Here is a 13,030-nt window from a genome sequence, read left to right as displayed (position 1 = left end):
GAGACAACTCTGTGCAGGTCGGGGCGACTGTCATGTCACAGTGCAGGGCTTAGTGCCCAGCCTAACAGGCCACAGGAATCTATTAAAGCCCAGCAGGTTGTGTCAGAAGGCCATTCTGCAAATCGTTTGCCTGAGCTCTAAATGCCCAGAGGCGTAGGCACGTCTCCACATGAACACAGAGCCAGTGCAGGCAGGTACCGCTCACAGGTCAGAGGAAAGTGCAGATACCAGAGACTGCTCCCACTTTCACCACTTTGACCATTTTAAGACAGCTCTTTTAGAGCAGGAATGTTTCCAGTGAGTCAGTATCTCCAGCAGCAGTATCACATATGTAGAGCATTATTGCAGCCACATGACAGTTATAAAACTGCATAAAAATGCAGTCATATCTTACTACTATACATCTTAAACTGGACTTGTTGGTGTCAGATTTCCCTGTAAAGTGTCCTTTAGGTCCACAGCACACACATATACTGTACACATGACTACATGCGTGTTATTAACTTCAATAACATGAAGCATTTTCAAAATATACCTTAAAACAGCCACAATGGCAGAATATTATCCCTCATTTTCTTTGTGAGCTATTCTATGTGATGATGTCGTGATGTTGTTATGTCTTTGAACCTCAGGAACAAGACCAGGTTCGCCTTTGAAGTTTAAATTTAATCTTTGTCACTGCAGGTGCTTAATCTGGTCCAGTCCTTTGTGACCCTACGAGTCCCATTACATGTGTCATATGTCTTTCACTCCCCCGTGGGAGCGGGAGGATGGCAGCACTTTGACTTACAGTCGGAGCTGAGGCTCACATTTGTGTACGACACTGCCATCTTATGGAGAGATGGAATCGGTAGCCCGCCAGAAGCTGAACTACAAGGCAAGATTTGAGCTGCTGTTTGCAATAAAGATTTAACACAATACTTTTATGTCATTTCTACAATCTAAGGCCCTATAACTTAATGAAGTATGCAACCTAAAGTAGTCTGTCACTGTCTTTGCAGGTGCCCTTTACCCAACCAGCATGCGTATAAATAGTCAAGGACAACTAGTTGTCAACTTCCGCACAGAAGCTCGATTCAGAGGCCTGTTTGTGTTTTCACATCCAGGTATGTCACATCAGTTACATAATATGCAGTTTAAATGCAATGCTGCTCTTTAGCACGTCATAATATGTTTCAAAAATGTCAAATAAACAGATTCTAGAAGATGTTTAGTGTAAAAAAGGGTGACCACGGCTTTGCAGATTTTACCCGTGGCTTATATTTAACTAATGATATTAACCAATAAGGTTGTTTTATGTTTGCTTCTGATGACTGATGTCTTTTTTCCCAACAGCTTCACCACTCACCTCCATGGTTATGTGTCCTGAACACCCTGGTTTAACCTTTAACCTTAGCCTTGTCAGGACTGAGCCAACTTACAGCCAGCCTATCCAGCAGTGGATATTCATCTCTGATTTTGCTGTGAGGAAAGAGTTTGCTTTTAAAAACAGCCGCATTTGTTTTCTCATTTATTTTTCTTACACTTTATTCTTAATTAATCGAATTTTTCCACTCAGGTGCGTGACTACTCTGGCATGTACACAGTGAAGCTCCTCCCCTGTACGTCCCCTCCCAGCCTGGAGTACGCAGTCCCTCCTGTCTGCAATCCCAGAGAGCCTCTCACCTTTGACCTGGATATCCGCTTTCAGCAGGTAATTCCACCTTGTCTAACAAGTTACGCCTGCATCAGATTTAACCATTTATTCAGAATGAAATGTATTTGTGTTTAGTGGCTACACTGTTTAAGTGATAAACATTTTAACTACTGTGACAGCAATGAAACACTATTACAAAACCCCTAATTATTTTTTAAAAAAATGTCTTAATTAAGTGGCATACTGAACTTGGTAGTATGGTGCCAGTGGATAATTTCGTTTTTGCAGTTTCTGGAATAAATTCTGTGGCTATTGTTTGCAAATGCAATTTTTTTTTTTTTTTAAAAAAAAGCAAATTAAAATTAATCACCATCACATGTTTTGGAGATTGAATTTCAGAAAATACAATCCTCTCTCTGACGTTAGAATGGGGAAGAAAGGTGTTTAAGTAACTATAAACGTTGTCTTTGTTGGTGTCAGATGGGCTGGTTTGAATATTTCACAAACTATTAATGTACTGGGATTTCCCCACACAAACATCTCCAGGGTTTACAGAAAGTGGTCCAAAAACGAGAAAATATCCAGTTAGCAGATTTTTTTCTAGGTGTTAGAGGTCAGAGGAAAATGACCAGACTGCTCCAAACGAATGGGAAGGCAACAGTAACTCAAAGAGCCAATCATCTCTGAACACAAAAGCACATCAAACCTGTCAGCTACAGCAGCAGAAAACCACACCAGGTGCCACGCCTGTCAGCTAAGAACAGGAAACTAAGGCTGCAAAGTAAAACAATTCACCAAAATTACAAAATAGAAGGTTGGAAAAATGTTGTCTAGACTGATGATTCTCTATGTTTCCTGCAATATAAGGATGGTAGGGTCCAAATTTGGCATAAATATCATGAAAGCCTGGATTCTTGTTGTCTTTTACCAGCAGTTCAGGCTGTCACGAAGCTTAAATCATCTCAAACTGGTTTCTTGAACATGACAACTTTACTTAAATGGCCTCTACAGTCAACATATCTCAGTCCAATAAAGCACCTTTAGGATGTGATGAACCTGGAAATTCACATCATGGATGTGTAGCTGATAAATGTGGAGCACCTATGTGATGCTTTCATGTCAATATGGATTAAATTCCTCTCTGAGGAATGTTTCCAGCACTGTTGAATCAATGCCATGAAGAATTAAGGCAGTTCTGAAGGCAAAAGGGAGTCCAACCTGTTACTGGTAGGGTCTGTCTAACAAAGTAAAAGAAAAAGAAGACCATTCAAATCTTCACATTTGGTAGTTAAATATCTAAACTATAAATAAATAGTAAATATGTTTTTTTGTTTTCTGTCTTCTGTGTCTTTTTAGGTTAGTGATCCAGTGGCTGCTGAGTTCAGTCTAAACACACAGATGATCTTACTTTCTAAACGGACACTCTGGCTCTCAGACGGCTCCATGGGCTTTGGACAGGAGAGTGACACTGCTTTCTCAGAGGGTAATACTGTAACATTTCTAAAACGCCTTGAAAATCTTGAAAAAAAAATAAAAAATTAAAATATGAAAAGAAAAAATAACATTAAAGGAACTAAATATGCTCCAAGCTCGAAATATTTCTGTGAATGTTTTCATTGCTCAGCTGCGTGGACTTCTCTTCATTCTAGAAGAAATCCCTGTGTGATGAATGGTTCTGTTGATTTGGCAGAAACGTCCCCCATTATTTACTGACTCAACAAAACAAAATGAAAGGAAAATGAGGGCTTCATGAAGTGCCATTCTGACTACTTCCACATCTTTTTCCTAAACAGGCTAATTATGAGAATGCCTGCATTTTGTGTCCATCAACAAGGTCTTAAAACACTTAAAGTCCTTGAAGCTGCTGTCTGAGTCACTGTAGAGAGTGAGAGTGGTTTTAGCTGGGCTTTTAGTGGTTTTTCCTCATTATATAGCTGAGCAAAGTACAGTCATTTGAGAGAACTGAATCTGCAGGCATAATAGAACCACTTTTACTAACTTTTCATTAAACCATCAAATTTATGCTTGTAATGACTGATGTTTTACTCGTGATGAAATCTTTACTTCTTTTTTATCAGGGGATGCAGTTTATGGGAGAGTGATGGTGGATCCAGTACAGAACTTGGGCAGCTCCTTTATTTGTAACATCGAAAAAGTGTTCCTGTGCACTGGAGCAGATGGATACGTCCCTAAATATAATCCGAGCAATTTTGAGTTCGGCTGTCTGGCTGATGCTCCATCACTGCTTTACAGATTCAAGATCATTGTAAGTAATAAAAGAATATTTCTTATAGTATCACGTGTACTCTGGGCCTATTCAAACTTCATCGTTTCCTGTGTAATTCTTTGACTTCAGGACAAGGCCCAGCCGGAGACACAGGCTCGGGTATTTGGTGATGTACCTTTTAATGCCTTCCTGGCAGTGGATGACCCCGGTGCTTTAGCACTGGTGAGACAACCTGGTTCAGATGGTTTCAGAATGGATTCTACAGCTCTTTTCCAGGTCAGTAAAAACTAATTGGAAACACACACTAAATACTTCACACGATCTAAAATCACAAACCTATGACTCATTCCAGAGAAAACATTACACTGAAACTATTTAGAGATAACTTAACCTGCCTTTATGGTGTGAGCATGGTATCCCACTCTGTAGAGATCACAGACTAATAGCTCTAGACTAATGGGTTTTTATTGCGCTGACATTTTATCCCTAACAAGCTGATAGAGAAAAAGACTTAATGACCAGACACAGTCTGTGCCCTCATGAAAAGCTCCTTAGGTTGGCTTTCATAGAGGTTATGATACCAGAGTTATGTATTTTTGGTATGACTCACACTCTCCACTTTTCACCATGTCCAAATTGCTGCTTTTGGTCAGGGAATCTATGTTTCTTGGCTTGTTAACAAGGAAAAGTCAGTATCATTAAGTCTGCAGACTGGCAGGGCATTTTCCAATGGTTAAACAAGTTTTGTGCTTTTCTATTGAGTTTATGCAGTGACTGGACTGAACTGTGAGGTTTAGCTCTGTTTTAATCACAAAATAAAACTGAAGTTGTTCCTTACAAGAAAATGTCAAAAAATAAAGGTTTCATAGCACATACGTACTACTCTCTGCACGGAACTGTTAGATCTGACTCTAATGGGTATAGTTTAATAAAGCTGGCAGTTAAGGATCTCTGAGAATAGATATACTTTTAGCCTTCCACTAAAATATGGGGAGGAGGTGGCAAAAACCCCTTTATCAATTCTGTCCTTTTCTTTACCTGGGTAATTTGAGACACATGGATGGATGGACATTAAAATAATAGCTGTTGCTCGTTTCAGGTGGCTGCAGGAAGAGAGTGGTACATACACACCATCTACACTGTCCGGTCCAAGGACAATGCTAACCGTGGCATAGGGAAGAGAAGCCTGGAGTACCACGTGATGAGTCAGCACACTGATTTGCTACCGAAGAGTCAACATCGCCTCAGAAGATCAGCTAATGATGTCCTAGATATAGTAGAGGACATTGGTGTGAGTAACAATCGTGGCACTAACATCCTGCACATCGCCCTGGACCGCAGTGGCCAACAGAGGACGAGCCCGGACAGGGAGATCTTTACCAAAGGACACATCCCTCGAGAGCTCAAAGAGAGGGACGGTGACGACAGCCTGGTTTTGATGATTGGTATCTTTGTGGGGCTGCTACTTACCGTTCTCGTCATCATTGTGGTGGTGTTACTAGTTCGGTCCAAACAAGAGAAGAAAGAAGCGCCCAGGAACTCCAGCAGCGCAGAGCCCATGATGACACAAAACATCAGTGACAGCTCAGAGGTCTAACTGATAGACTGAAGATCGAGAAAGTTATTTTATGTTGCAAGTGCCTCACATTTACATAAAAAAACTGAAGATTGCGTGTGAAACAACACAAACTACAAGAGCTTTGATTCTATTCAGAAATCTACTTGAAATATTGCATCACTCCTCATGCTGGAGAGTGGTCTGGACACTAGGAAACGGACAGTGTTAGTAGCTGTTTTAAGGCACTTGCCAAGTTGTCACTTATTAATTGGCCTTTGATGCCACTTGATCCAAAAAGGTGTTATTAGGTTTCCAAAGGTGCTACAGAAGATGCCTCTTACCTTGAATGGCGTTTGGTGTTTTGCTGAGTAGGTCTAGAGAGGCCGGATATTTTGCATTTGCTGACACTGTCCACAGTACGCTTTCACTGGAAAAACCTGTCTGTTCTTACAGAGAATGATTCGATTCTGTGTGTGCCTAAGAAGTCACAGGACTTTACGGTTTTATGATGTAAAATGTGTGTCCTGTGTGTTCAGTAAAACGCTCAATTGAAAATCATCCAAGTGAATATAATTTTCTTGTGCTTATGTTCTTGCATGCAATTAATTTTTGTACTTTAGGATTTTAAAAAAGTCTCACTGCTGATTTAAACTGGCTTGTGGCAAATGTGTCTGATCTACTGTACTTCCACATGTTTGTATTTTACAGTATATCCCATGAGAAACTGTATTTATCTAATGGTTATTGTTCTTCTCTTAGTTAACATATGACACTGAATCAGATGGGGGAACTTAAACAGTTCTCTTAAAGGATCCTGTGGTGTTACAGCAGCTTTCGGGATAGCTGGTCTGCAGTGTACAGTGTAGTGTAGTAATGGTTTCACATCCATTATTTTTAACAGGAACTACATTCATAACTGGTACGCTTAAATTCTACTGTAAGTGTTTCCCACTGTAGCTTTGTAGAGCTTGCTAAATCCCTTTCTCAACAGGGCTACATGTTGACTGTGCTTTTTTTATGCTTTATTTCACTTAAAGGGAATGAAATGTTTAATCTGCAATCATTCTCTCTTTGATTTTTTGATATTTTGGTTTTAAATATATTTATTTTCCAAGTATTGTTCTGTTGACACAAATCAATCCTTTTTCGCCTTTGATTCATCAAATCTTTTTTTCTCAAACGGTATGACATGCTTATTATTGTGATATTGCAGTAGATATTAACAGTTTGCATTGAAAGAAAAAATGCTAAAAACTTTATCCATGTTGCCATAAAATCTGATTACCTCATACTGCTGTGTATCCTATAATAAACATCAACTTCATAATCACTTTATAAATGTCAAGTTTGTTTGCTTTTTTATTATTATTTTGAAATTGAAAACAATTCTATGCAACCTGTGATAAAATACCTTGATGAAATGTTTATCCACAGTATGAGTTTTTTGTTTTTCAGTGCACATTTTGCTTGCTAATCTAGGTTTGACACTGTATCAATGTACTGTGCTTCTTTTACTATACTCTAATACGCTGAGTGCATTTTTTATGCACATTGATGTATCTATGTATATACACATATGTATTACATATAAATATACCATTTGGATGTTTTGGGAACAGTTATTGTTAAAAGATGCATACTGTATGTGCTGTAAGTATTTGTAACATAGACCAGGAAGACAACATGGTCTACAAATAAATAATTTTTCAAGAAAATAGCATTGAACTTAATGATTTCATGAAATCTGTATAAATATAGAAATATTGGGAAAAGCAGCGTCATAACAAGCCAGTGAAATTGAAATTTGTACCCACTGTAGCCCAAAATGTGTGTCCCCAGTGCCTGTGTAAATTACAATTTCATTTTCACTACTGTTAAACGATTTGGTTTTATTTGGGGAGAAAAAAAAATTTCCCTGCAGAGCAAACAAACAAATGTTAGTCACACACATACACGGCAGCTCAGTAAATCATGTGCTTTTATTACCAGTGCATATTCATAGAGAAAACAAGACTGGGTCGGATAAAATGCTTTAGACACATCTCAAAAAGATGAGCATGTCTTTGCTCCTGTTTGGCAACGAGTCGAGGTGCATGAAAACCACAGCTTCCTAGCTGACTTAACTGGTAGAATTTGAGTCATATCCTGCAGCTCAGAAAAGCTCCACACTGAAAGGTTATGGAAGTGTCTGGGTGTTGAGCATAGTACTGTGATTAATTAAGTCAGACTTGCACCCGGTCTTTCTTCTGTCGTGGCACCGTGTTTTTGTTTGACATTACATAGAATGAACAAATGAGTCCTTCATTTAGAGTCATGGCATGATGGAAGCCAGGCAGAGACTCAGATTTGACAGAAAGCTTAGAACAGTATCACAAATAGTGTACTCTTAAGCGTGAATGTGCTTGCTAGTCAATGTCCTCTCATAAACGGTCATTTCTGGTAATACATCTGTAACAGTTTCTAATATGAAAACCACAAAGCAACAAACACAATAAAACAGAATTCATCTTCCGTCCCAATAAGCTATGACCTTGGATTCAGATTAAATTTGCACAAATTAACAGTTTTCTCGCAAAGCTCCCAATGTGTCTGTTCCACTATTATGTCTATGAGTTTATGAATTTTTTTTTTTTTTTTTTTAAAAAACAACTATTTAATATTCTTCCACCGATATTGTGAAATTTGGATGGATTTCCTGAGATATCTGTATTATTTCTATCCAGGTGGTAGCACTTGAATAAAAGCTATTGAATTGTTAAAGGCAAGCCAGTGCTTCTATGAACCCAAAATCCTAAACACAGAAACCTAAATACTGATATACTTTGTTGTTATTGTAAATAAAAACCAGATAGGGTTGTAGCTTTGGAAAAGAGCTGCCCAAGTGCACAAACACTGATCTACATTTCCCAGATGCGGGTGGATACTGAATTCTGCTTTAAGGGGTTAATTTGGGGAAAGGGAGAAAGTGTGAAGCTTGAAAGAAAGAAAAAATATTTAGAAAAATAATTTGCAAATGCTGAGCTAGTATAAAATAAAATAAATTAGCATTTTACATTGTTTTCCCCCTTCAAGATAACAGATAATAACAAAAACGATCATTGTGCTGCTTGCAATAAATATGACGATTCTTCATTTAAGCATGTGCTGGGTATGTTTGAAAGCACACTCTTTAACAGCTGCCATACACATGTTTAAAATCCGGGAATCCTTGACTCCTGTGATCTGGACTGCCACAAGGCTGAGTGTTTCCAAAAAAAAAAAAAAATCATAGCACATACATAGGGAGTGATCTAATATACACAATATACATTCATGTATATACAGTACATACAGCAAATCAATGCACAGATGGTGGTGACACTTATGTGAGATGTCAGTAAATGAGAAGTTTTACATTTCATTGCTGGAGAAGCATAGCGCTGTTTATTTCACTGTAAGCATTAACTAGTTCATGAGAAAGCAACTAATGGGTGCACTGTGTTGTTGTCTAGGTATCAAGATAAAGTAAAGTTTCATGCATCTGGACGAGTTATGGCTGATTAAATAGTTCCAACTATCTCCTACCTTGTCAGCTCTCACAGAAAGTGTTGTTTAAGAATACCATCCACGTCAGTATTTGCAGATTTTCAAAAACCACTCCATAGCTTCAAGTCATCGCTTGTTCCGAGTTACGCTACGTCACTCAATTTTAAAGTTAACCGTCAGTTCCACAGACAGGATAAAACATGGACGTAGTTTCCAGGTAAGCAAAAAGGAAGCCAGTGCAAGCAGCAGCTTAAAGGCCATCAGAATGCAATAGATGTAATTGCAAAAAGACTTTGACCCTATAGATGTTTATGGGAAAATGGCTTTCTGTCTTGACCTCTGTAAACCCTTCCCTCGTGACTTAGTCACTCATTTTGGGGCACACTGAATAAAAAATTAAGTCTATTTTGTAAATCTTGGTCATACAATGTTTTAAAAAGGATCATTATCTGTTAATTAATGTGCTATGATTATCCCAATCATTGGCTAACCACTTGTAAGTCATTAGCCAATAAGCAAGCAGTTTCAGATTTAAACCCACCCCTCCTCATCACATCTGGTATTTTGAAATGAGATGGATGATGTCAGCGACGTCCACCTTTTATGCTGTCTATGGTCAATTCACATCATAAAGGTAAGGTGAGGCGACACACAAAAGGCTGTACTGGAAAAATCATTGCACCTTGTGGAATACATTGGTTGTGTCGTCAGTGCTTGCGGTGTTTAAGATGGCTAGCTCGGGTATCTACTGTAGGTAACGGTAGACCTTGAAGCAGTGGTTCCCAGAGTCTGCCACCGCCACGTGGCCATCAGATGTGAGAGCCAAGCCCTGGGGGCCATAAAGCGGGTCCGCTGATGTGTTGATATAGGAGAGGAAAGACCCTGAGCTGTCAAACACCTGGATGGGTATGGAGAATTGAAGGACAGATTAGATGAGTGACTACTGCAAGTGTAACGCAGTTCCAGTTATTCATTTCCTCAAACTAACCTGGATCCGACTGTTTCCCCAATCAGCAACAATGATATTTCCATTGGCATCCACAGCCACACCCGTTGGAGCATTAAACTGGCCGTTCCCCTCTCCGTGTGAGCCAAATTTAAACAAGAACTCCCCATCTGCATTGTACACCTGTCAGGTAAGATTAAGCATAAAAGAAAATGGGTGAATGATGCTGACAAGTAAAGAAAAATGCCAGTCACATCCTCACAGCATGAGAAGTACAGCAGTGTTTGGTTTGGTTTGGTTTGAGTCTGCCTGCCTTTTCTTGTTCTGTTGAAACTGATTGATTTTAAAATCGGTCCAAGTGCATGGCTGAAAACAATGGGGGGGAACAGGTATGCAGCCTTTATCAGAATGCTAAGCACTATTTTAAGATTTAAAAAACCTGCAAAATAAAGAGGCTATCGGAAAGGGTTGCTTCAGTTTTGGTATCTTAAAGTGACTTCAGTCCTATTGTAGGAAGAGAGTTTAGCTAACATCGCTGACTTTGTTAAACCTGAATTAAGAGAAAGTCTGAGTTTTAGGCTCCAGAAAGAGAGTTGACTTGAACTCTGAGCTTAACAACAACCAGTGGTTAAAAAGACTTTTTCATTCATTCCCTTGTCAACTGTTAAGGATGGAGACAGCGATTACAACTCAGACTTTTAATCAGCTCACACTAAAATCTATAGTCTCCATCTTTCTGTCTCTCACACTCTAGACAGTAATGCAGCTGTCAGACTGTCAGCCATTTTCCCCACACTGTAATTGGTCACACTGTGAAAAATGTCTGTCACAGTTGGATCTTCTAGAGGATGTGAACATTTGAGTGAAGATGAGGCTGAAATGATTTTCTTTAGGCCTTTGAGTCATGAGGTTTTAAATGCAGCTACAGACAGCCTGTGTCCTGAGCGTTTCATGTTCAGCAATGTGTTCACAGATTGCGTTTCAGTCATTAAATGCTGTCAAAGGCACAGTGTCTGAAATTCATATGCTCTGTAACAGATCAGCAAACTGTGTCCATGTTGGAGTCCACTTGCACGGCGGGACGGATCCAAAATGGATAAGGATCAGACCCAGACTCAGTTTGGCACCAGTCATTTCCCAGCTCATCCATCTGAATCAGTTCAACAGCTTAATTTCTTCTGATTATAATCTGCATTCTTTATTTAAAACACCTCATCCTAACATAATGTTTTTAAAAGCCATTTAAATTTAAACTTGTTTGCAATTACAAAAAAACCCAACAACAACTTTACATTCATTTCAATTATATTAGAAACTATTACTAAACTTTTACTATTAACAGCAACATCTAAACACCGTTGCTATGACTGTAAAAAAGCCATCATCTATCAGTGCAGGCTGAAATTAGATCAGATTATAAATGGTTAAACTGGGAACATTAAAGCAGAGGGTTTTTTTCTGTAAATTTCATTAAACTTTTTTATTCAGTAATCTCAGAAATAATGAAACTCTCTGTATGAAAAATTAAGCTTTTTACACTCCATTAGAAGATTCAGCTTTTACTAAATAATCATTCAGACAATGAATGGTCATCACCTGTAGGAAAAACAGCTTTTATTTAATTAATCGAAATGCCCTGAAGGCGGATCTGCCCTGTAGTCTGTTGCTATCTGGGTAATTAATATCACCGGTCCATAAGTAATCTGTCTGTTATCTTTTGTTTCTTTCACTTATATTTTACCCTTGTTGGGTTATGGCTGAATAATTAGATTTGAAAATCAAATTGAAAATCAGGATTACAGATTTATCTAGTGAAAATTCCAGTTGGGATAATGATGACCACAGTCTGCCTATGATGACGACAGAGCAGACCAACCTGATTAAAGTTACTCTTTCCTGCCCTACCATTTGAGATAAATACCATGGTCAGCACTGACGCATGTTCATATTTTTCAGTTTACTGGATTCAAATGGAGGCTTTGCTCTTTATTTACCCGTTGCCATGGTGAGTCCTGATACTGGAGCACTACCGATGATGGTTTTCTTTTTCTACTCATGTACACCCTTAATTCAGCTGCTCTGGAACCGAAAACTCAGACTTGCTGATCTCAGAGCTAATCAACTCAGGTTTATTGAACACACTTTCTGGAAGAAGCCCCAGGTTTTCAAACATAATGTTCGCACATACTTGCAACAAGCCATACCTTCACTGAATGGTTGTGGAAGTCTGTTACCACAATCTCATTTTTGTTATTTACAGCCACAAAGTGAGGACCTGAAAGCAGAGGAGACAGGGAGGGAACAGCAAAGATGAGTCATCCGTCCGTTTACAGTGTATGAGATGAAGCGGCATACTATTTCTGGACATCAAAAACAAGACACCAAGTGATCACAGAGAAACTCTCAGAGCTGAGACATGACAGGGCTGAAGCACCAACATGTAGAAAAAGAGAACAAAGATTCATTGTTTTAGCTCACAGTCACAGTGAATATATTACTTACTGAAAACAGGGCCAGATTTACTAATCTTTGTATCCAGTGCAATGTTTGCACCACTTTTCTCTAAAAGAAAAGAAAAGTTATAAGTGAGAAATGAAAGTGAACGAACGGGTGAGTTCAACTTAAATATTGCTGTACAACTGGAGCGGCATCAATGAGGGATTCCAGCAAAGCATGCAAATTAGTCCCCCCCCCCACATCTGAACAACAGGGAAGGACGATCGTCAAAACTTGGCATGCAGTAGTGTACATCATGAACTGCGGACTCCAGCTGTGCTATGATGACAGGGTGTATAATTTATCATTTATAATTAGGACAATCAGTGCAACAACCAAAACATTAACTGTGTGTTAATGTCTCTAATTAAGCAAGTAGCTATACATGCACTCATTAGTTAAAACAAATGAAAGGTGCATAGAGACATGCTGATCACTAGCACTGTTCAAATCAACTTTCCTGTGAAGAAACAGAAATCAATTTTGTAAATCTGGCCCAACCACATGCCCTGATACATGAAACTTCATCTCTGTCATTTTCTGTAAGACACATTGTTAATAAAATGAACATATACACATATATATATATATATACATACATACATACATACATACACATATATATATATATATATATATATA

General features: G+C 38.7%; 2 protein-coding genes across 3 annotated transcripts in view; one reads left to right on the top strand and one right to left on the bottom strand.

Annotated features, from left to right (window-relative positions):
* The window catches only part of frem2b (FRAS1 related extracellular matrix 2b), a 49,408-nt gene extending 42,283 nt beyond the window's left edge, over positions 1-7,125 (top strand). The window contains exons 17-24 of the mRNA XM_005736007.1: positions 685-877; positions 1,002-1,106; positions 1,336-1,463; positions 1,559-1,693; positions 2,993-3,119; positions 3,715-3,902; positions 3,993-4,139; positions 4,963-7,125. Coding sequence (XP_005736064.1) covers positions 685-877; positions 1,002-1,106; positions 1,336-1,463; positions 1,559-1,693; positions 2,993-3,119; positions 3,715-3,902; positions 3,993-4,139; positions 4,963-5,460 — 1,521 coding nt within the window. The 3' untranslated portion in view covers positions 5,461-7,125. The remainder of the gene's footprint in view (positions 1-684; positions 878-1,001; positions 1,107-1,335; positions 1,464-1,558; positions 1,694-2,992; positions 3,120-3,714; positions 3,903-3,992; positions 4,140-4,962) is intronic.
* A 257-nt stretch (positions 7,126-7,382) lies between these two features.
* Positions 7,383-13,030, bottom strand: part of LOC102203160 (tripartite motif-containing protein 3-like) — a 17,939-nt gene continuing 12,291 nt past the window's right edge. The window contains exons 10-13 of one of the 2 annotated variants that reach the window (XM_005736004.1): positions 12,395-12,454; positions 12,097-12,167; positions 9,935-10,075; positions 7,383-9,844 (exon numbers count right to left, since the gene is read on the bottom strand). In XM_005736004.1, the coding sequence (XP_005736061.1) occupies positions 9,692-9,844; positions 9,935-10,075; positions 12,097-12,167; positions 12,395-12,454 (425 nt within the window). In that variant the 3' untranslated portion in view covers positions 7,383-9,691. The remainder of the gene's footprint in view (positions 9,845-9,934; positions 10,076-12,096; positions 12,168-12,394; positions 12,455-13,030) is intronic. The other variant, XM_005736005.1, reaches the window with a different exon arrangement.

Source organism: Pundamilia nyererei, unplaced genomic scaffold, assembly GCF_000239375.1.
Source record: "Pundamilia nyererei isolate P.nyererei 1_Seehausen unplaced genomic scaffold, PunNye1.0 scaffold00066, whole genome shotgun sequence".
Lineage (NCBI taxonomy): Eukaryota > Metazoa > Chordata > Actinopteri > Cichliformes > Cichlidae > Pundamilia > Pundamilia nyererei.
Note: the sequence above shows the minus strand (reverse complement) of the source record. Positions and strands in the feature narration are given on the sequence as shown.